The sequence below is a fragment of the Pangasianodon hypophthalmus genome, chromosome 13 (genome assembly GCF_027358585.1).
Source record: "Pangasianodon hypophthalmus isolate fPanHyp1 chromosome 13, fPanHyp1.pri, whole genome shotgun sequence".
Taxonomy (NCBI): domain Eukaryota; kingdom Metazoa; phylum Chordata; class Actinopteri; order Siluriformes; family Pangasiidae; genus Pangasianodon; species Pangasianodon hypophthalmus.
In genome coordinates, this window is record NC_069722.1 from 13,449,795 (window position 1) to 13,472,923 (window position 23,129).

At 39.1% G+C, this 23,129-nt stretch overlaps 3 protein-coding genes across 3 annotated transcripts; 2 read left to right on the forward strand and 1 right to left on the reverse strand.

Moving 5' to 3' along the window:
• The first annotated feature begins 719 nt into the window (after positions 1-719).
• Positions 720-6,191, forward strand: epor (erythropoietin receptor). Its single transcript, XM_026915989.3, has 8 exons — positions 720-965; positions 1,545-1,683; positions 2,420-2,592; positions 2,675-2,826; positions 3,768-3,921; positions 4,007-4,088; positions 4,246-4,333; positions 4,610-6,191. Exons 1-8 carry the CDS (start codon positions 878-880, stop codon positions 5,354-5,356), a joined length of 1,623 nt encoding a protein of 540 aa, XP_026771790.2. The 5' UTR covers positions 720-877; the 3' UTR covers positions 5,357-6,191.
• Positions 6,192-8,225: 2,034 nt separating this feature from the next.
• Positions 8,226-11,189, reverse strand: swsap1 (SWIM-type zinc finger 7 associated protein 1). The gene is made up of 2 exons (XM_026917009.3): positions 10,694-11,189; positions 8,226-9,221 (listed from the first exon to the last, which is right to left on the reverse strand). The coding sequence occupies exons 1-2, from the start codon at positions 10,955-10,957 to the stop codon at positions 8,643-8,645; spliced, it is 843 nt and encodes a 280-aa protein (XP_026772810.2). The 5' UTR covers positions 10,958-11,189; the 3' UTR covers positions 8,226-8,642.
• Positions 11,190-11,268: 79 nt separating this feature from the next.
• znf653 (zinc finger protein 653) lies at positions 11,269-21,688 on the forward strand. The gene is made up of 10 exons (XM_026916100.3): positions 11,269-11,703; positions 11,866-11,903; positions 12,991-13,281; positions 14,253-14,767; positions 15,003-15,183; positions 15,462-15,537; positions 15,741-15,852; positions 16,588-16,702; positions 17,451-17,550; positions 19,492-21,688. Exons 1-10 carry the CDS (start codon positions 11,408-11,410, stop codon positions 19,667-19,669), a joined length of 1,902 nt encoding a protein of 633 aa, XP_026771901.1. The 5' UTR covers positions 11,269-11,407; the 3' UTR covers positions 19,670-21,688.
• Positions 21,689-23,129: the final 1,441 nt, after the last annotated feature.

A 23,129-nucleotide genomic window follows, 5' to 3' on the forward strand; every position in this document is an offset into this window, starting at 1 on the left:
ATATAGACTACTCAAACACATTTCAATAAAATTAAGCAGCATTATAGAGTTTAGATAGTTTGGTTATTTTCTTGCTCTTGGACAGAAACTAAAACCCAGCAGTTAATTACCAGGTTTAGCAGAGGTGTGTTAGAACAAAGAAACACAAACTGTGTTGGAATTTGGATAGGTCTAGTAACTGCATGGTGTGTAGTTCCAACTCAGCAGGTTTACGGTTCAGTCTGGATGTCAGTAATGAAAAGAAATGGCGATGTGGTTGAACAATAAGATGGATTCTGGCAGTGCAGGGGCGGGTGATGTTGGTTGCATCTGACTTTATCTACGCGGTAAGGACGCACTCGGACAGGCGATAACGCGCGCGAGCGCAAAACAAGCGCGCCTGATACCTGCTGATAAGAAGACCGGTTACAGACCAGCGAGACCCTTTCACTCTGTACTAACACTGCATCTGAGCCTCCCAGTGCCCACACTCACTAATTCACCTATACACCTGTGCATTTCGACTTTATTTATAGCTCATATATACGTTAATATCTACACATTTTTTAAATGAAATTGTTTTTCTCAATACAGCAAGGCGCGAGACCAGCACGCGCTTTCTAAACACTCGTTTTACCGCCATCACAGAATTTATAGGCTCCAGTTAAGCCACGCCCACAAACAACTTCACTTTAAGGCCCCGCCTCCTTATTAGTGTAAAAATAAAAAAAAAAGTAGTAAACACTTCAGTCGCGTATTTGCGTTTTTATCTGACGCGCTGCATAAGCGGTATCTGAGGCACAAGCTGTACAGAAAACAACACGACAAGGCAACTGTAACTGCGTAATTATGCAGAGGAACAGAAAGCGCCACCGCTTTTGTTCTACACGACCAAAAAATGTCCAATGACGGGATAAGTATAGTGGTGTTGTGCGCGTTTTCCTTGGCTTTAGTCGCGACTGCAGGGCAAACTTTTGAAAGCAAAGGTAGGACGCGATTTTATCTGTTCCTTCAGTAACAGTGCTGTCTTCTATTCATTATTTATCTCCAGTTCTGGGTGTATACAGTACTGTGCAAAAGTCTTAGGCACATGCAAAAAATGCTGTAGGGCAAAGATGCCTTCAAAAATAATGAAATTAAATGTTTCTACATTAAAAAAAAAATACCATAAAGAACAGTAAACAGTACTAAATGAAACAAAGTCAATATTTGGTGTGACGAGCATCTTGCAGAAGCAGCCACAGTTCTTCTGGAGACTTTGACTGTCACACTTGCGTCTAATTTTTGCAGCAAAACCCAGCAGCCTTCATTGTTTTTCAAAATTCTGTAATTTAATTTTGTGCTGGAAAACTAATGTTTGGAAATCTAAAATGTTTTTGTACTGAATCAATAATGTAGAAGTCATAAAATAAAAATCTATAGCAAAGTTTGTACTAAAAAAAAATAGGGTGCCTAAGACTTTTGCATGGAACTGTACATAGTTTTATGCATCATGGTTCTCTGTAGGACATGTTTGACCTCAGCAGTTTATGACACAATAATGTAAATAAAATCGCATTTGACAGTTACTCAGTTGCTTCGTGATGAGCCGGAGAACATTAAATGTTTTTCTGAGACGCTGAGGGACTTCACCTGTTTCTGGGAAGAGGAGAGCAAGAACAGTTACGTCGGTCAACAGACATTCACCTTCATTTACCAATACCAGTAAGTAACTGATGTTATGAATTTGAGAATTCATAATATCTAACCAAGTGTCAGTTTATGCAATGCAAAAGAGGGATCTATACTGTACGTTAACTTTATATGCAGGCTATTACCTCATATATATGTACAGTGGGGTCTAAAAGTCTGAGAGCACTAGTGAAATTGCTTCTATTTTGCATTATTTGATTATTTAATACAACAGTTTTCATTACTATCATTTCATTATTTATATTACTGACCACAACTTGAATGAAAAATAGAATCTTTGAAATATTTACATGAATTTCTGAGTTTCTTTTGTATTTGTTGCATCCCCTTTTTGCTTTAATGACAGTGTACATTCGAGCTGGCATGGACTCGACAAGTTTGTGCAAAACCTTATGAACCATTTTAGCTCAAATCCATCCAAAGCCATCCATATTTTTACAAAACAGTTAACATGGTTAATATCACAAATTTGTTTACATTTAAATGGGGATCTAGAAAGAGTGCAAAATCTTGAATAGTAAATATTCAAGATATTGATCATTTACTGTCTTTGTTTTAAAATATTTCAAAATTCTGAAACCTTTTGTTTTGTTTTTTTTCAAAATTATTCTGTTTATTTTAAATGAAAAAAATCCCAGATTGTCATTGTAGTATCAGACTGTATATAGGCCTATAGTCCATCTATAAAAAATCTATTCTGTTTGGTGTGACTATGAGAACAATCACCTAATAAGCCCTTTGTGTTTAGGAATGAGAACAGCAGTGCGTGTGCTGTGTCTGAACTGCCTATACAGGGGACTAGTGGTAAAAGGCTGTTCTTCTCCAGTATCCCCAAAACTCAACACTTCGCTCCTCTCCAGCTGCGTGTGTTTCAGGGGGGGAAAGAACTCTACAACCGCAGCCTCTTCATTGACAATGTTGGTGAGTCGACAGAGTTCAAGTAGATACTTTCTGTTCTACAGGAGGTAACCAGGTTAATTTTTTTTCTCTTGTTGTTTCTCAGTTCTGCTGGATCCTCCTGCTAACCTGACTGTGGTGAGCACAGGAAAACAAGGGGAACTGATCGTGAGCTGGCTGCCTCCTGCTGTGAAGTACATTGATGACAGTTTGATGTACGAGATCAGATATGTGGCGAAAGGGAGTCCTATGAGGAAGGTAAGCATAAAAGTGCTCACCTTTTGAACGTTTCCTCTCAAGAATACATTCTTGAAACATTCTGATATTGAAAGTGTTAAAAACTTAGTAATTTAGTTGGATTCACTGATGTCACATCTGGAGCCATGGCAGAGCCTAAACCATACGAACATTTCGATATTTGACAGTATCACTGAATTTGCTATGATACAATATGATACTATTTGATTACGTAGCCTCTGATTGATATGTGACCAGCTTTGTTCAGAATTTGGGGTAGACCCACCAATAATTCACAAAAGATTATAACCTAGAGAAGGACTATTTTAAAACTGATTACACATCATTTTAAAAATATGAATAATTTCTTACACACTAGTTGTTGATAATAGTCACTGCCTTTTAAATCAATGCATTAGTCCAAATCATCAGATTGTTATAGCCCTAGATTTCAGAATATGGCACCTGCTATCCTTCTTAAAAACAAACAAAATCTTAGTGGACCTACAGCTGTTTGTTAATACTTTCTTATAACTTAGGATGTCCAGTTGACCTGGACTTCCACTAATCAGGGGGCGTGGTGGCTTCGTGGTTGGCTTTGTAGTTAGCATGTTTGCCTTGCACCTCTAGAGTTGGAGGTTCAATTCCCACCTCCGCCCTGTGTGCGCAGAGCTTGCACGTGCTTCCTCGTGGTACTCCGGTTTCCTCCCCCAGTCCAAAGGCATGCATTGTAGGCTGATTGGCATCTCTAAATTTTCTGTAGTGTGTACAGTTGTGCCCTGTGATGGGCTGGCACCCCGTCCATGGGACACACTTGTGCCCTGAGTCCCCTGGGATATGCTCCAGGCTCCCCATGACCCTGTGTAGGATATGCAGTACAGAAAAGGGATGGATGTTTAGTATAACCACAGACACCACTTCCATTAATATGAAGTAGATTGTAAAATTTGGTTCTGTTTCAGGAAATAGTGAAAGCCAGCACAAAATTCACCCTGCGTGGACTTCAACCAAGCAGCAAATACAAGGTGTTGGTCCGTGTCAAACCTGACGGCATCACCTATGATGGTTACTGGAGTGCTTGGTCAGACCCGGAGTTTGGGACTACATCCCCAAGTGGTAAATGTTATTTAAGTGCTGTTTAATCAGTCTGGATCCAATTTAGTGTCACAATAATGACCATAATGCTCTTCTTCCTCACTAGACCCCCTGATTGTGGTACTGGTTCTCATCATCTCTCTGATCCTCATCCTGCTGTCTCTCACTATGCTTCTGTCCCACCACAAGTCAGTAAATACATAATATACAATATGACATTTTTATTGTGAACAATAAAAGTAGTACCATTTTATAATAAGAGCACAGCACAGAATCTACATTTGAGTGACAATATTAAAGACGAACAAGTGGAGTCTTATGTAGAGTTTGTGTGAACCATTACAGATTCCTGCTAAAGAAACTGTGGCCTGACATCCCTTCACCTGAGCACAAATTCCCAGGCCTCTTCACAGTCTACAAAGGAGACTTCCAGGTACAGCTAATTTAGTGAATTAGTATTGCTGTTGAGTACTCACATACAAGCACAGACAGGTCCTTTAAGTTATAACTAGCAAAAGAAGCCTTGTGTTTTGCTTGAAATAAATTTCTTTCAGACGAAGCATGGACATTTTTCCATTTCATATTGTCATATCAGCAAATTGCAGAACCAGTAACTCTGCCTGAACAGCATTCTCGTTAAAACAAAAGTCTTGGTCTCAGAAGGGACCTTCAGAGAACTCTGCGGTAACCATTTTGTTTGTACCCTCAGGAGTGGCTTGGCCACAGTAGTGGCAGCAGATGGCCAGTTCACATATGCACTGAGGAGCTTCCTTCCTCTCTGGAGGTGCTGTCCGAAGTCAGTCTAGCGCCACCACTGACAAGTCGCACATCTCCCCCGAGGCCAGAAACAACACTCAGAGCAGCTGACTTCCTGAGAGAAGAACCACAGGCTATAGAAGAAGCAGACGATCAGATAGAGACACAGGATGTGGATGCAGGTTTGACTGACAGATGGCAAGAACCTCCAAACAGCCACTGGTTGATGGAGCAGCTGAGGGCTTTTCAAGAGCACCCGGAAGTCCTCTCCCATTCATCACTACTCGAGTCACAAGACACGTACGTCACCCTCAACCAGAACTCTCAGCGTGCCCGGGGAGAAGTGCAAAGGGATGATAGCTTTGAGGAGTCATTGCCCCTGCAGGTTCTCTTCGCTAGCAAAGGGTCCTCCTTGATGGCTGCCTCAGATTCTGATATCGGCTCCCTCCCGCAAAGTTCCGGGTCAGGAAGACTTTCATCACAGTCAAGCCTTGAATATCCACACCACACATGGCCTCCCAAAGGGCCAGGATATACCTACATGGCTGTGGCAGACTCTGGAGTCTCCATGGACTACAGTCCAATGAGCTTTAGCAGAATAACAGACATGGGTAATGGCACCATCTATGCCAATGATTACAAAAATGATATTCCTGGACACAAGCGACCACTTACTGGTCCCATCCACTATGGATATTGATCAAAAATCTTTCTGAAAAAACAAAAAAAATAACAATTTCAAAACCAATGTTGAAAAATGATGTCCAAGTATGTCCTTTGGGGAGTCATGCAAAAGACTGGATTTTATATTCTCATGGAGATGGTAATGGAGTTCAAACCAGGGTATCTTCACTGCTTCCTTCTGACACTTTCAGAATGACAATGCAACAGTTGTGGAATGTAAGAATCTCCTGGAGACAGACAGTCATACCTCGATTAATAATAAATAAGCTTACATTCTCTTCTGTACTACATTTTTGATGAGGTTTGTTGAGGTTTAAAATATTTTTGTATAGAACACCAAATACTACCTATAGCCTTTGAAAAGATTTAAATTTTTTTTGCCAATGTAAATAGTGGTTGGTTTTCAACTCCTATATTTTGTTTTGGAGTTTGTAGGACTGTGTGTCCATCCACTTTGTGTCTGTTGGTTACCCATAATATTAAAAGGGTTCAGCTGTTGTAAAATATGTAGATAATTTTTCAGCTGGCATTATATGGGTTGTAAAAAAAAAAAAAAAAAAAAAAAAAGATTTTGACATAGATCACATGTGCTATCATATTTTTCAGTTATGTCAGCAAATACCAAAAGCAAGGGTGTCTAACAGTGCATCTGACTTGGTCTTCTTAAAAATCTAACAGTCAGTTCAATTGCTTGTCCCCAAATATTGTGCTTTCTGTAGATTTGCAATACGTATGGTGCATAATACAGATATCATTCATCTACAATTTATTTCTACAAAAAAAAAAATCCAAGTTCTAAAACTGTTTACTATAGCAGCTGAAATGTATAAGTCTGTCAAATGCTATTTTAAGATCTGTAACCTCTACCTAACTATAGAGACATTTTTGGACTAAAAAATGAAATAAATGAAAACAGCCAAAAATATATATTGTGATTGTGACAATAAATAAATAAATAAAAACACAACAGCACTAAATATTACAAATATGTTGTGTATTTCATTAATTACTGAGTCTTTACTTTCCAGAGAGCTTAAAGGTTAACTGAGTAACCCAGCTCTATCAAGTCAATGCACCATCCAAAAAAGGGACGAAAGTGACTGTTTAAATTCCCTGTATTTTGTGTAACACACAGTAATTATGTCATAAAGTCATGTAAGTAAATAAATAAATTCATACAATTCGTAGTCAAATTTTTTAATTAGTATTTGCAACCTTACACAATGTTATATTTAATTAAGTCTGAGAAATGTATTAATGCTTAATGTCAAACAATATAATTTTATAGATTAATTAGAACCTACTGTAAATACTACTGTAGCACCCAATCATTTGGCATGTTTTTAAGTAAACAGTCTATAATTAAGAATGATTGTTTTACTATTAAAACCTTCTCAGGTTTGAGGTTTTGTGTGAGAAATCAGTTTTAATCATTGATGGTGAAAACTACATTTAAAAAAGATATTTGTATTTTAAGCTTTTTTGTTTCGTTTGTAAGTCTAATACATTTATGTGTAATAAAAGAGCATTTATACCTTGCTTAGCTCTTCCAAATACAGGGTGTCTCAAAAGGACCAAAAGGGGAAATTAACACTTTTTAGTAAACTTTTACTTAGTTTATATTATATTATATATATTTTTCAGATAGCCTTTAAGAAAGCCTTTGACAAAAAAGAATGTATTTAAATCATGCTCATGGCTGCATTGGGAAGCTGTCACAAGGTTGCGATGGACTTTAACAGGAAACATGGCAAGCACATCACACATGACACTGTTGCCAAACTTATTAGCAAATTCAAAAAGACTGGAAGTGTTGCGGACCAGCCGAGAAGGGGACATCCGCGAACATCCTCTGACAAAGGCACAACTGACATGGTACTAGCATACATAGTCTCCTCTCTATGCAGACTTTTGGGACACCCTGTAGAACCCCTTTGCTAAAATGTCATATTTTGAAACTGTTAAATGCACGCATCCCTATATCTTCATATAAAATAAAGATTCAAATGTTCTTAGGCAAGTTTTATGTTTGTTTGAGGTCATTTTTGAGGCCATAATGTCTTAATTTATTAAGATTCATAAAACAGTCAGACCAAAGTCAACATAGATAGTTCTGTTCCAGTTCCCACACTCTATCAGTGTTCTATAGCTCTATTGCACTGAATTGTGCCTAAATGGAAACTCACACACACACACACACACACACACACACACACACACACACACACACACACACACACACACAAGTGTTACTAGAAAGCAATGTGATTTCTGTTAAAGTCAGCTACCAGTGTTAAATCTTAGGTTTCTGACATTATTTAATCTCTTAAATCTGACATTATAATGGAGCTGCACAATATTGCACCCTAGTCTTTATTTGGAGTTAATCAGAATCACTTCACTGATTATAGGTGTGTATGTATGTATATATAAGTACCTTGAACATGAGTGTGAACGTGATTGGTTAATTAATGGTTAATGCCCCAGGGGTGTGCACACTTACACAATTAAGTTATTGTAAGTTTTTTCTTTCCTAAAATGTTTCTATTTGTTTTTCACTTGAATTTTGATGGTTGCTATATGACATTAATGGTGGAAAAATATCTGACATGATTTATCAAAAACCTGTTACAAGGATTTGTTTGTTACTTCTGCAATTTTAACAGAAGTGTGTAGACTTTTTATATCCACTGTATGTATCACCATATATAGGTTTGCTCACAAACCACCTACAGTAGTGTTAGATACAAAAAAAATAAATAAATTGATGATACTTTATACTAGAAAAATTAAAATAAATGTATTTTTGTATTTAAAAATGTATGTTTTTTTATTCATACAAACATGTCTATGTACCAAAAAGGGGGAGGGGGATCTTACTTGAACAAGTATTATTATCTTTATTTAACAATTTACAACTTTAAAGATTAAGTACAGAATTTGAACAAACCATCCTCTGCTTCCAGCCAGTCTGTAACAAAAATGACTTAAAAAATATATACATGCATAAAAAGATATCATGTTATCCACAATATCTCAGAAAAGCACATTGTGACAACTTATCACATCATCATATCTCCCAGCTGTAGCCTGTGTTTTCTGGACAACCAGTTGAATCCTAACTGACTGAAAACTTTATCTCAGCACAAGAGGATGGTTCATTGTAAAACCATGAAAATGTACATTTTATTTTTACAATTTACAAGGATTTGTTTGTTACATTGTGTCTGAGTGTGCAGCACAGAAGTCTTTTTTCTTCAAGTATATTTATTAAAATAAAGTCCAATAAACTCTGTGACTATTCATGCTTCATTTCCACAATCAGAATGTTGTACCTGTAAGGTCTCCTCTTTTTGTGCACTTTCTGGCCTGAACTCCAGTGCCCCATTAGGCTGCATGACCACACGCCACTGCAATCCCAGACATTTCTCTCCATTACCATACCCATCAACTTGCAGTCCTGGACCCGAGAGATACAGCAGCCACTCGTTCTGCGCTTCTCCGCTATTTATCACTTTGTGTAAGTTGCACCTCACCTGCAGATAGCGCTCCAGGACTAAGAGGATGGAATCCGGGGCAAACATGTCACCTCCTCGTCCTTCCCACTCAGGCTGATAAGAGACAATGACCCTGCATGGAGGTTGTTGGCTTTTCTCACTTCTGGCCTTGAGGAAGGCAGCCGTGTCGTGCAGGAGGGCTACGATGTGAGCAGCTGTGCTCTGAGAATCTTGCTGTGGCCTGTCCTGAACACGCACATACCGCTCCACTCCATCTACAATTAACAAGGAAGGAAGCGGTGCAGTCTCAGGCACCAGCTCATGAAGGGACGCCACGTCCTCCAGCAGCTCCTCCAATGTCTTGGGATACACGAACCTGATTTTCTTCAAGGAAAAGGAAAATCCACCATAAATGGCTTGAATATCAATCTATCTATCTACCTATCTCTCTATCTATATCAATAAGTGATCTTCAGCTGTGAAAAAGGTTTATATTATGATTAAATTCTGAGTTGACTTTTTTGCTTTAAATTTTTTTTTCATCAAGAATTTAGTCTATTTTTACTTTGGCTACTGGTTTCCTAAATTACACACAGTGCTGCATTTGACTACCTGCAGATAGCGATACGAGTGGGAATTCATCTCTACCTAAAGAGCGAGAGCGATGCAGCAGCTCTTTAGTCCTTTAGACTGTCCAGCTCTCTCACTTCCTCATCTGTACACTCTGCTCAAACAGATCCCTTTCCAAAGCCTCAACCAATAGCCTTCCAATGATGCTAATACAACTGTTCTTGAAAGGTTGTTATCTCATAGATGGCTAACTACTTGAGTCATGTCGCAGCAATAACGCGTAAGCAACTGCGTTGTCCAGCTGCACTGCAACTTTAGTTGTCTTCACTACTTAATCATTGAATTTCTTATTAGGGTGGCATTGAATGGCGAGTGAGAAAAGAAATTCTTGCTCTGTTTTTTTAGGCACCAACAATGAAACCTGACAATCACTTATATGTGAGATCATTTAAATATTTTTTCCTATTAAATGCCATTGTATCTGCCCTAGCAACGTGATCTTGTGACGTCAGTGCAACAGATAAGCGCTAACTTCTCAGAAATAATAATGACATCACAGCTAAACACGTCACAACGTGACGTGCAGATCCTCCTGCCCAGATTGTTCCTTTTATTTAAAGGAAAATTCACCCGGAAACACATTAAATATGTCTATGGGTGAATTTTCCTTTAAATAAAAGGAACAATCTGGGCAGGAGGATCTGCAGGAGTCCATCTGAGTCCGTCTATAAACTCAAAGATGCGTCCTTCATATCTTTCTAAGCAGTTTCTATATAGTGGTGATAATGGATATTCGTGAATGTGCTTTAAAAAAAATATTTTAAAAAATCCTGGCAATGTTATTCACGTTAGCCAACTGGCTAACAAAATCAGTGACAATAACCACTCTTCGGTATGGCTGACATGTTGCTGTATCCAAAATAAATGAATACATCAGTGACTTCAGTAGCGTTCCTCATACTTAAAAACTTCCATATATGGACACAAAGACACGCCCACATTTCCATTTATGGCCTTCAAAGGGCGAGCACTCGGAGCCGTTCTCACATTAAAAAGCTAAGCTGAGTTTAGGGGCCAGTTTCCCAAAAGCATCACACCACAAAAGAAAAGCACAAATGGTAGGCCTAGCATCACACTGAGCATTTTGTCTAATAGTTACCCTTAGGGTTGTTTATGAAAAATACACCGTAATAAGTTCATTTAGAGCAATGAAGTTCTTCCAAAACTAATGAATTTAGACTGAACAACCATATTTATGAAAATCAAATTATGACATTTTAAGTTACCTTCAGACTGTCAGGCTTCAGAGATACGGATGAATCCTGCACAGTCACTGGAAGGCTCTGAATTTGATTTGGTGTGAAAAACAGCACTTTGTATCCCATTTCTGAAGCTGCTGTTATAGCTGTCAGGAGTAACAGCGACCTGTTGATGTTTTCATCCCCAAGCACCAAAGTGCTGCTCTCCGGGTGAGAAGAGAGTTTTATATCACCTGATGCGTGTAGCTGTGAACCAAACCGTCGGAAAACGACACTCAATATGTCAACCATGCTTACTTCACAAATATATATAGGTTATTGTGACCACAGGAGATAATAAGCCAGTGTGCCAGTTTTCAGAAAGGTACAACCTGACGCTATAGCAGGCTAAGTTTGGTACTTGTTTCCCCCGCGAACTGAGAGGGCACCGCCCACCTCACTGTGATTGGACAGTTAAAAGGACTCTCTTTATTTCGATTGGATAGTCAATGTGTCAATGCACTGCGGTGTGTCGCCGCTTTTCAACGTCATCTATTTGCGTTATTGGTGTTTTATGTAGTTTCGATATTAATATCATAATAAAAACAACTCAAACAATTAACACCAACATGTTCGTGTGTGAACTGTATTATTTCATATTCTGCACAAAAAAAATCCACTTCCTTTAAAGGTGTTTTCGTATTTCCGCTCAGCTCAAATCCCTTTAAGAAAAACCACAACAACTCAACAGCTGATGTAAAGATGGCGACTCTGTGCTCAGAAGTGACCGCTAGTCTGGCCTCGAAAGACCCGGGGAATGAAATTCATGCTATTTTACGGCGGTGCAGGGGTCGACCCAGGCTGTCAGACACAGACCGAGCTCGAAGACGACTCGAATCCCGGAAAAAGTACGATGTTAGACGAGTGTACCTCGGAGAATCGCACAAGGTCTGGAGCGACCTGCGACAGAAAACCTGCATGAGCGACGCCGGACTCGCCGAGTATTTAATCCTGCTGAACTCGGCTTACGGAGAAAGATACCAGCAGAAATACTGCGTGTATGTGCAACATTTCTTCCCTCTTAACAGCTCACGTAAAATGTCTTTTACTGTTAAAAACGGTGTAGAATTATCCACACAAATTATGTCAGACTGATCTGAAACAATTTAAAGTTTGATTCACAAAAATAACGCTCTTGTCTTTTGTTCTTATCCTGGCAGGAAGAACTTTCCAGAACTGTGCAGAAATCAGAAAAAAGGTAATGTAATAATTCTTAAAGGTTCATGCAGAAAAAAGTTATTTGCCATTCATTGCGTGTCATAAATCTAGGCACTGTCAGATGGATTTAAGAAGTTTTAAACCAGGATTAATTAAAATCACGCACACACACACACACACACACAGCAGGTGCAACAGAACTCAGTTCAGAGATCATCTTTATGAACAGTAAAAATCCTTGAAGAAAATCAACTCTGGGATCACACCGTTTGGCAACACATGCCACCCCGGAGTAGTTTGGGACAACTAACTGTCCTTCTTTCTTCTCATTACAAACCTGACTCCATCATGCAAGGTTCTCCTTTAGAGCATCAGGATGATCTGGCAGTTTCTATCTACAGAGGCCACTCAGATGTTTGTTCAGTCTCTTGTCATCTTGAGATTGCATTACTGTAACTGGCTTCTTGCAGGTCTTCCCCTGTGTGCCATCTGACCCTTTCAACTGATCCAGAATTCAGCTGCAAGACTTGTTTTCAGTCTCCCCAAGTTCTCCCACATCACTCTACTTCTGCATTCTCTCCACTGCCTTCATGTAGCTGCCTTTAAATCGACTTAAATTGCTGATGCTTGCATACAAAGCCGAAAACAAACCAGTGCTTGCCTACTTGAAGGCACTTATTAATCCCTGCTTTGCACCATGTTCCTTTCAAGCATTTAGCATGACTCGATTTGACCCACCATCCCTCAAGCTACAAGGAAGACATGCATCAAGACTGTTCTGTGTGCAGGTAACCAATTGGTAGAAAGAACATCCTGTGGCTGTCCAAACAACTGAGTCACTGACTGTCTTCAACTGAAGACTGAAGACCTACCACCAAGCACTTAAATGAACTCTAATGTAAACAATATCCATTGAATTGTGTTTTTTTTTCTTTTTTGATCTGTACTAACTTCTCTCTAACAGTATTTTAGCTTGATGGCATTCTTAGACCCTGAACTATTGAACTAGCATGAGAGTATGTTTCTGATGGAGTCTACAAAGTGCTTCTGTAAGTCGCTCTGGATAAGGGCGTCTGTTAAATGCTGTAAATGTACATGAAGAGCATCCCTTTTTTTCCTTCATGTAGGGAAGAAGGTGGCTGCCACGAGCTTACACAGCTTGGTGAGCTGGTATCAGCAGCACTGCCAGATGTGCTCTCATGAGCCTGAGCTGCGGTCTGTAGAGCCAACGCTGGGCCTGTCCACTACTGTGGTCTGGCAGTGTGATGCTGAACATTCATTCATACAGCACATTTCATGGCCTGTGGGAGGCAGTAGCGAGTCTGATGAGGAGGACAACAGTGGTGATCCAGAGCCAAAGAAAAAGACAGCTGTCCAGACTACAGCAACAGCTGTGAGCAACCAAAGGACATTGGCAGGTGTGGTTGTATGAGTAATCATAAATCAAAGAAAGCCCAACTTTCTCTAAAACATAGCAAAATGTGTGCATGTGTGTGTGAGACAATGAAGAATACTTAACATTTTTTAACACTTGTATTCACAAATTGTTTTATTTGGCTTGCATATGTGACTTTTTTAGATGTCTGCAGTTATTTATAATTGCATGGTTTTAAACTAGAATTATGAAAATTTGTAGAATCTTAGAAATAATTACAATGTGGTAGCTTTACAGTCATTGCTTGGACATACAGTGTATTCAGAATGTATTCAGACCCCTTCATTTTTTTTTTCCACGTTTTAAGTTGCAGCCTTATGCTAAAATGCTTAAATTTGTTTTCCCCCACATCAGTCTACCCTCCATACCCCATAATGACAACACAAAAACCAGATTTGTGATAACTTTGCAAATTTATTAAAAATAAAAAACTGAAATATCACATTGACACAAGTATTCTGACCCTTTGCTATACTTGAAATTTAGCTCAGGTGCATCCCATTTCTTTGAGATGTTTCTACACTTTGATTGGAGTCCACCTGTGGCAAATTGTGTGTCTTGTCTCCTCATTTAGACCTTATATAGTCAGCTGTGTGCCTTTCCAAACCATGTCCAGTCAATTGAATATGCAACAGGTGGACTCCAACCAATCTGTAGAAACATCTCAAAGATGATCCAGAGAAATGGGATGCATCTGAGCTAAATTTCAAGTGTCATAGCAAAGGGTCTGAATACTTATGTCAGTGTGATATTTCAGTTTTCTTTTTAATAAATTTGCAAAGTTATCACAAATCTGTCTTTTTGTGTTGTCATTATGGAGTATGGAGTGTAGATTGATGTAGAAAAAAAAATAATTTAAAGCATTGTAACATAAGGCTGCAACATATGTGGGAAAAAAAAGAATCAGTTTGAATACTTTCTGAATGCACTGTATAATGTCCATCATTTGTCCAGATACTGAAGATGAACTGGAGAGTGCCACAGCAGAGGTTTCTAAAGTGGCTCAACAGATGTCCTGCACAGCTTTCAGTCAACTCCCAGAATCCCACAGCGAAGCTGTCACATCCTCACCCTCCCTGGGGGACCAGGTCATGTGGGAAACGGAAGCAGAACGAGAACAGGAGCTGGCCATGGCTGACTGTGAAAATGAAGTGAGAGATGACTTTTCTTTGGTGGAGGCAAGCGACTCAAAGTCTGAAGTTTTAGGTCATCATGGTCCTGGGACAGATGGTTATGAATGCGTGGTGGTCACGGCGGCTTTGATGGAAAATCTGCAGGGACCGGACGGAGCCAGTAATTTGACGGGGGACATTGAAGAGAATGGGGCCGGACCAATTTCGGGAGGAATGACCCACACGCCCACAGCCGCCACTCCAGTACAAGCAGAGCTCTATGAAACACAGGCACTGCAGAGCATGGTGGGAAGCTGTGAGCTACCAGACCAGCATGCTACACTGCAGGGCTCACAGGTAGGTCACTCTGGAGATATGTTATTGCTGAATTACAGAAAATCATATATTGTAAGGCCAACTTTACACTGCACACAAAGCCTACTTTGCATCTTTGTAGTGTTGATAGTTAATTTATAAGTCTAAGTGCAAGTCAGATTTTATTTATTTTTTTATTCATACATACATACATACATACATACATACCCACCCTGCTCCATTGGTTCCTTCCTGTTTCAAATTCACTTCTCTCTAGCTGATCATAATCACAGGATCCAGTTATGAAGCGATGACGTCTGAAGGCATTCAGCTCAACGTGGGTGGCGGAGACGTCGAGGGGGTCACGTGCACCGTGATAGAGGGGATGTCTTACAATCAGATGTGCCAATCAGAAGCAATCATCCAGAACAGCGTCTCACCTACAGATACCATGATGGGTATGATGGAGCTGCACTATGTTTTCATCATTATAAAGGCTGCATATCAATTTATACACATCATGAGTAGCGCTGCAGTCTAGTAGCTCAATATATTATTTACTTACTGTGCTAAGCTTGTGATCAAAGCCACACCAGTGACTATTAAAGCAGTTCACTTGTGCCACCTGTGGTCTTAAATGTACCTTTTAATATATGATTGAAATGTAACTCTTACAAAATACTACACATCCATTTGTTCATTGTAAAAAGCAGTAATTTAATATGTTGTTTTCTAGACCTGAGCGAGAAGCCGGCGTTGGAGCCTAGTGAAGAATCACGCAGTCAGAAAGATATTCAGTGCTCTCTCAGCAGGTCTGTGTGAATCTATAGAGGGACAATTGGGTTGTTATACAACAAAGTGAGATTTCTGAGTCACTGCCTTCATGATCATGAAGCGTACTTTAAACTTACTATCTGTCTTCCTTATTGTTAAGATTTTTGATATCAACCTATTCATAGAGATGATGCAAGTTTTAGGGATGAAAATTGTGTGTGTGCATGGATGCAACCTTCAGGTCTAAGAGAAGTCGTCAGGGTCCAGTTATCGAGGCAGATGGCATGCTGAAAATGTTCCACTGTCCGTATGAGGGCTGCAGCCAGGTGTACGTGGCCCTCAGCAGCTACCAGGTGGGTACAACTAACACTACTCTGGTGCTACACTGCATAAATGGGCAACTAAAAGCTTGCTTGAAGAACACTCCTATGACTGGTTACAGCTGCTTTTGTCATGTGCTAAATTGCTCAAATCTTTACACTAAAGAATTTACACTAAGGAATTTACTTTAATACACACTAAGGGGTGTTTTGTTTGTAATTATATTGTTGCCTTCCTGATGCTTACAGGAATAGGAAGTAGCCTGGGGAAAAAGCAAAGGTCATTAGCCTTCATAAAGTAATGTGTTTTTTGTTGTTGTTGTTGTTGTTGTTGTTATTGTTTTTGCCACACTTAAATGGAAATTTGGTTTACCATTAAAGGCAAGCATAAATGGTGTACAAACATTATTTTGGATTTTATTGTAGTTTGATTTATTGTTTAATGTCTCTGTTACCTGTACCTATAACTGTGGAGTTTTTTTTCGGTCATCATAGTTGAATTTGCAGACATCCTTAAAGTCATTATGTTGGTTTAATTTCACTGGAAACGTAAGTGTAATAGCCCGACATGTTTACCAAAAAGTGTTAGTTCACTCTCATTAATGAGCACTTGGGTGTGAACCTGCTACAGGAGATAATTGGCTCTTATAAGTTCAATTTAGGAATAATTAACAGTACCACAGACATAAGATGCACTGATTCTGTTGGTTTTCTTTCTAAAAGAAGGGACTGTAACTGTAAATTGATGTTCGGGTTTGTCTGTCACAGAACCATGTGAACCTGGTACACAGAAAAGGCAGGACAAAAGTGTGTCCCCACCCCGGTTGCGGGAAGAAGTTTTACCTATCTAACCATCTACATCGGCATATGATTATTCACTCGGGTAAGCCCACTTCCACTTCTTCTGCTTATGGTTGCGTTCACATATGAAAATTATTTTTCTAGTAGTGAGTGTATGAGATTCTTTTGAAAAAGGTGTTTAAGCTGGACACTTGCCTACACTACTTATCAAATAGAACACAAAATAACATATGAACAAATCTGCATCTTCATTGCACTTTTGTACATCAACAAAATGAGTGGTGATTTTTAGCTGAAATAACTCGGCTTCAGCTGCAGGTTTCTACCTCCTAGCCCAAAATTTACATGTCATATGCATATAACTCACCCCAGTTTATCTTCATATACACTTAATTTGCATTAAACACGCCCTAATTTATGCAGGTGTAGTAATGGTGAGGCACTTAAACGAAAGCATTCAGTAGGCTGTGGAGAGCTGTGGAAAAATTAAGTAGAAGAGGGGACAAATTTTTTTTTTAGGCATGCTTTTGTTCAAGGTTATCAATTTGTTTGCTTTTTTAATGTTGTTACTTATGCTACTTATCTTGCTATACTGATATTGAGTATATATGATGTATAATATATTCATTTTTATTATTTAACAAGAAGTTTTTGGGTTGTTAAAATAGTATGCTCATATTTACATGCATTTCATTTACATGCAATTCATTCAGAGACTGATCGTACAAATGAAAAGCAGCACTGTGGAATTTGCGTATACTTTGGTTTACGACCAAATTTGACTGTACTATTTGATGAATAAGGGCCATTGTCCATTATGTTGTGTCCAGGAGTGCGAGACTTCATCTGCGAGACATGTGGCAAGTCTTTCAAACGCAAGAACCATTTAGAGGTGCACAGGCGCACTCACACAGGAGAGACGCCATTACAGTGAGTTTAACCTGATCTCATTCAAAGACCTGTTGTGTGGGTTTAACCTATTAGGTTTATTGTTCATAGATTGTTCAGAATTATTTGTTCACGTCCCAATGCAATAAAAGCACACACACACACACCGATTAGCCCTAACATTAAAACCACCTGCCTAATATTGTGTAGGTCCTCCTTGTGCTGCCAAAACAGCTCTGATCCATCGAGGCATGGACACCACATGACCTCTGAAGGTGTGCTGTGTTTTCTGGCACCAAGACGTTAGCAGCAGATCCTTTAAGTCCTGTAGGTTGTGAGGTGGGGCCTCCATGGATCGGACTTGTTTGTCCAGCACATCCCACAGTTGCTCGATCAGACTGAGATCTGGGGAATTTGGAGGCCAAGTCAACACCTTGAACACTTTGTCATGTTCCTCGAACCATTCCTGAACAATTTTTGCAGTGTGGTAGGAAGCATTATCCTGCTGAAAGAGGCCACTACCATTAGGGAATATCGTTGCCATGAAGGGTTGTACTTTGCCTGCAAGAATGTTAAGGTAGGTGGTTGCTTTACATTTTAAAGCAACATCCACATGAATTTAGGACCCAAGGTTTCCCAGCAGAATATTGCCCAGAGCATCACACTGCCTCCATGGCTTGTCTTCTTCCTATAATGCATCCTGGTGCCATCTCTTCCCCAGGTAAGCAACGCACATGTACCCGGCCGTCCACACAATGTAAAAGAAAATGTGATTTATCGGACCAGGCCACCTTCTTCCATTGCTCTGTGGTCCAGTTCTGATGCTCATGTGCCCATTGTAGGCACTTTTGGCAGTGGACAGAGGTCAGCATGGGCACTCTGACTGGTCTGCGGCTACACAGCCCCATACGCAGCATGCTGCGATGCACTGTGTGTTCTGACACCTTTCTATCATAGCCAGCATTAACATTTTTGTGCTACAGTGGCTCTTCTGTGGGATCAGACCAGATAGGCTAGCCTTCACTCCCCACACGCATCAGTGAGCTTTGGGTGCCCATGACCCTGTCACCTTGGACCACCTTTGGTAGGTACAGGTAACCACTGCGTACTGGGAACACCCCACGAGACCTTCCGTTTTGGAGATGCTCTGACCCAGTCGTCTAGCCATCACAATTTGTCCCTTGTCAGTGTCACTCAGATCCTTACGCTTACCCATTTTTTCCTGCTTCCAACTCATCAACTTCAAGAACTGACTGTTCACTTGCTGCTCAATTTATCCCACCCCTATCAACAGAAAGTACCATGGAAAAGCTGAGAAATGGCCTGTGTGAAAACGTAACAACACAATTTTTTATTTGGGATGCATCAATCCCACTTTTTTGGTTTTCTAATAGTTACTGATATCAGAGCTCTGGATATTGGCTAATACTCAATTCTAATTGATCTCTGACATCTGTAGGTGACTGAGCTTTAAAAGACAGGCTTTATGGTATGCTGTGTCCTCTGTTCTTGTACAAGATCTGCTGTGTCAGTCAACATAATGGTAATTGATGGTATAAAATCTAAATTTGTCACATCTGATCTCATACTGATCTAGTGTTCAGGCCAGCATTATTCTGATATCAATATGCTGCATAATTATTATTTTTTTTTAGAAAAACGAAACATGTTCAGCAAGCTATGATGTCATTCCAACATCCCGTATAGACCTTACCAAAACAGTCTGCTGTATTTGTACCAGCTATAAAGTTATCTGTGCTGTCTTATCAGCACATAGGGGGCTGCCGTGTGCTTTGACGGCATAGATAACACCCTTACAGTTCATCACATGAGTTTAACATTCTTTCACATTGGTTTAAATTATGCATTTCTAATCAATGCAGGGTTTTTCTGACTGCACTTGTCAATAATAATAGATCACTAAATCACCTGGCATGCCATCCCTCTGAACCTGTATGAAAAATAGTGGCTTCATCCTTGCAGGTGTGAAATCTGTGGCTATCAGTGTCGTCAGCGGGCTTCCCTCAACTGGCACATGAAGAAGCACACGTCGGAGGCACACTACAACTACACCTGCGAGCACTGCGGCAAGCGCTTCGAGAAACTTGACAGTGTCAAGTTCCACAAGCTCAAAAGCCACCCAGACAGACAGACCACTTGAAAGAGTGTGTGTAGAGAGGAGGAAAGATGGAGATATATATATATAATATAATGGGCTTCTGTTAACACCAGTTTTATCTTGGCTTGTACTGTTTGTGGTCCGGGCACTGAGTAAGTGCACAAGGGGGGAGGAGATAATGAAACAAAGCATGAAGGAAAGACCTAAAAAGAATAGTGGTCTAAAGAGGCCAATAGCAGCAGAAGTTAAACCTGTATGTGTGAGGCATAATTATTTTGTGTGCTGTGCTGGTCACAGCTTTCATTCACCAGCTTTTGGTGTTGCATGATTCTTAAATGTTTGTGTGTATTGTTTACAAAGTGTTTATGTTCACATTCTACTCTAAATCGTCATCTTGAGCTTTATAAAATGTGTTTAATTCATGTGTTTAAACACATTTTATGTGTGAAATTTTTTATGATGAACGTCTTTTAGGTGGAATTAAGTGCACAGAAGGGGTAGAGTGTGGAAATTGCCACTACAGAATTTATTCTGAATTCTTTTAAGAAGTATTGCAGCTGAGAATGGTTATTTTTCAACATGTAACAGGTGAATATCTTTTTGTGTCATAAAATACAAGGGCCAATTATGTTCCACTGTGATGGACTGACGTCTCAGCCAGGGTGCACCACCTTGTGCCCAGTGTTCCCAGGATACGCTTCAGATAGCAACACTTCATCCTGGTTAGCAACATTACTGAAGATGAATGAATGTTCTAATATGCATATGCAGGTTATTGCAACACCAGCTTACCAATAGCAAAGAGTGGAAACTGAAAGATTGGCTGTGTTTCACATTTGTGGTTTTATGGAATCTGGATTGACTACACAAGCACAACCTCAGATCTGTTTTCATTTTAAAGTGTACAGAAGCATTTCAGCTGTTTAGGGCTGAACTATTTAAAATAGATGCAAATATATTGTCAAACTGAAAACGTTCCGTTTTAATAGCCCTTAGTCTTCAGGAACTGAAGCAGTCTCAACAGAAGAGAATGCTTGTTGACCTCCATGTGTCAGGTAATAGATGTAAAAAAAAATAGTGTCATTAAGACAACAACTGAAATCAGTTACAGTCAAATGAGACCAAAATTAAACTTTTTGGTCATGAACACCATCAGTATATCTGGGGGAAAATAGAAGAAAAAGGGAAAAGTCACCATAGCTGCTATAAATGTGGTGGCTCTTGGGGTTGTTGAAGATTCCACCAAGTATCATAACATTTGTTATTCATAACCTGGCTACCTCTGCCAGGCAGTTAAAGCCTGGCTTTATAAGGGTCTTTAAGCTAGATAATGACCCCAATCATATATCCAAATCCAAAATCCACAGGAACACAGTGAGTTGCAGTGGTGACCTCAGTATCTGAGAATAGTCCACATATGCAAACTTAAGAATATAAAGACATGTTCTGAATGGAGGATCTAAAATCCATCTACAAATGTCTCCAATCATGTTTGCCATTACAGGAAGAGGCTCAGAGCTGTTATTCTTTCCAGGAAAGGTTTTATGGAATATTAATTTGTGGAAGTGCCAATAATTTGGAAATCATTGTTTTGCAGAATATGTAGTACTTTTTTTTTTTTTTTTTTTTTTTTTTTTTAAATAAATATTATGTTATAATATAACCATACAGTATGTCTGTATGTTTAAACTCACAATGTCACTAATTGCATGTTCATGTCATACAGTTATTGTTGTTGCTGTTCATTAGGGGTGCCAATATTTGTGTAACAGTCTGACTACATGTAGCTATTCTGTTGAACTTTGCTTTTTAATTAGTGACTGAAAGGCTTGACACACACAGCTGAGTGAATTGTGGGAATATGTAGGACTTTTATTGCAATACTGTGTAACGGTGAATGAAAGTAAGAGTCAGTCAGTGAGGTTGCATTTGCTTTATCATAACTGATCTTGTTTGTTCTTTTATGAACCTGTATTATTTATTAATATACTTCTTTGTAGAATAGATTTTTACATGAGACTGTTATCCAATATGTTTTTAAACAGATTTATTCAATCTTCAGTGTATGCTGGCATTTTTTGATTATTTCTAGCTTCTGGAGAAAAGTCTATTTTTTTTCCCCTCAATCTTTCTTCTCATTTTTGAATGAAACCACTTCAGCAGTGGTACCTTATTAGTTTATACTCCTAGATACACTGAGAAGAGCAGATGTGTGTTTTCAAGGTGTTTGAAGTCTCATGCTTTTGCCAGTCATTCATTAGGTGTAAACACTGTAGTTGGTAGCCCCTTAAAAGTGTTATACATTTGCATATAATGTTTACAGCCCATTTTAATTGTTCTCCAACCAGAAAGCAGGAAGTGTTTCAAATGTAACCTCTCACTTACGTGCATAATATCCTGAAATAGAACTGAATGGTTGCTCTTACAAGGAAGTGACTGTATTACAGTACTTCAATTCTCAGGGGAAACAGTCACCAACTATTATATTTCTCTGAAACCTTTAGCTTTTATGGTCCAGCTCATTTATTTCTGCTACGTCTAAGCACTTTGAGTTGACAATCATTGTGTTTAAAGGCCAAATGAGGAATAACATTTCAGCACTTCTATTTCTGGTGTTTCTCTTCAGTAAGATTCATTATGATAGCAATCTTATTATATTGAAGTTGGTGGAAAGTATTAATACTGTTTATTAAATAGCAGTTTATTCTGGGGAAAAATGACCATCTCCTTTTCTACTATATGATGTTCTGCTTGTGCTTTATCTGAAACTGTGGCCCTTTTTGAACAGGCAGAATAAGCTACAACTGAACTGCATTTATCTTGATCTTCTGTCTTTACATGCGCATAAACTCTTACAGAGAGCTTGAATATTTGTTACACCAAATACAGCATTTATCCAGACTGTGTGTGGGTGTGCAAATTATTATACACAAGAATTTGCATGGATTCAAACATCTGTGTGAGGAGTGTTGAAAGGTAATGGATTAACAAAGCATAAGTCATTGTTCATTTCATAACATTTCTCAGGGATTTGAACTTCATTTGAGCTATTTTATTTTGAATGCCAAAATGCCATTTAGTCCACTATGTTGTTTCACATTATTTTTATAGCAAACTTCTCTGTTCTCTTGTGTTCTATTCACTTTTCTATACCAACTTTGAAGTCAAAGTTTCAGCCACACCTCCAAGTTAAATGAACGTGTAGTTTTTAATGGGCATATATATAATGTGGAATAACAAAAGATATTCTGGCGAGCAGATTTAGCCTTGCTTTGTTGACCAGCTTTTCTTAAAACCTCTTTGTGGGCTTTATCATAGTGAAACCAGATTTTCTAGTTGTGGGCTTGGCTGCCAGGTTAAACACTGGATGAGCCTTTGTAGAAAATAATTAATATGATGAAGATATTTGCAGGATTATAATGCTTTATTCTATATCCATCAGTCTTTTATAATGAATACATCATGAAGAGTTGAATCATTATTGTTTGTCCAGGTACAACTG

Coding starts and splice junctions, on each gene's coding strand:
- epor (XM_026915989.3), top strand. CDS start 878: ATGTCCAATGACGGGATAAGTATAGTGGTGTTGTGCGCGTTTTCCTTG. Junction 2,593..2,674: donor CCTCTTCATTGACAATGTTG/GTGAGTCGACAG, acceptor GTTGTTTCTCAG/TTCTGCTGGATCCTCCTGCT. Junction 4,089..4,245: donor ATGCTTCTGTCCCACCACAA/GTCAGTAAATAC, acceptor GAACCATTACAG/ATTCCTGCTAAAGAAACTGT.
- swsap1 (XM_026917009.3), bottom strand. CDS start 10,957: ATGGTTGACATATTGAGTGTCGTTTTCCGACGGTTTGGTTCACAGCTA. Junction 9,222..10,693: donor TGAAGCCTGACAGTCTGAAG/GTAACTTAAAAT, acceptor TTTTCCTTGAAG/AAAATCAGGTTCGTGTATCC.
- znf653 (XM_026916100.3), top strand. CDS start 11,408: ATGGCGACTCTGTGCTCAGAAGTGACCGCTAGTCTGGCCTCGAAAGAC. Junction 11,904..12,990: donor GTGCAGAAATCAGAAAAAAG/GTAATGTAATAA, acceptor TCCTTCATGTAG/GGAAGAAGGTGGCTGCCACG. Junction 13,282..14,252: donor CAACCAAAGGACATTGGCAG/GTGTGGTTGTAT, acceptor TCATTTGTCCAG/ATACTGAAGATGAACTGGAG.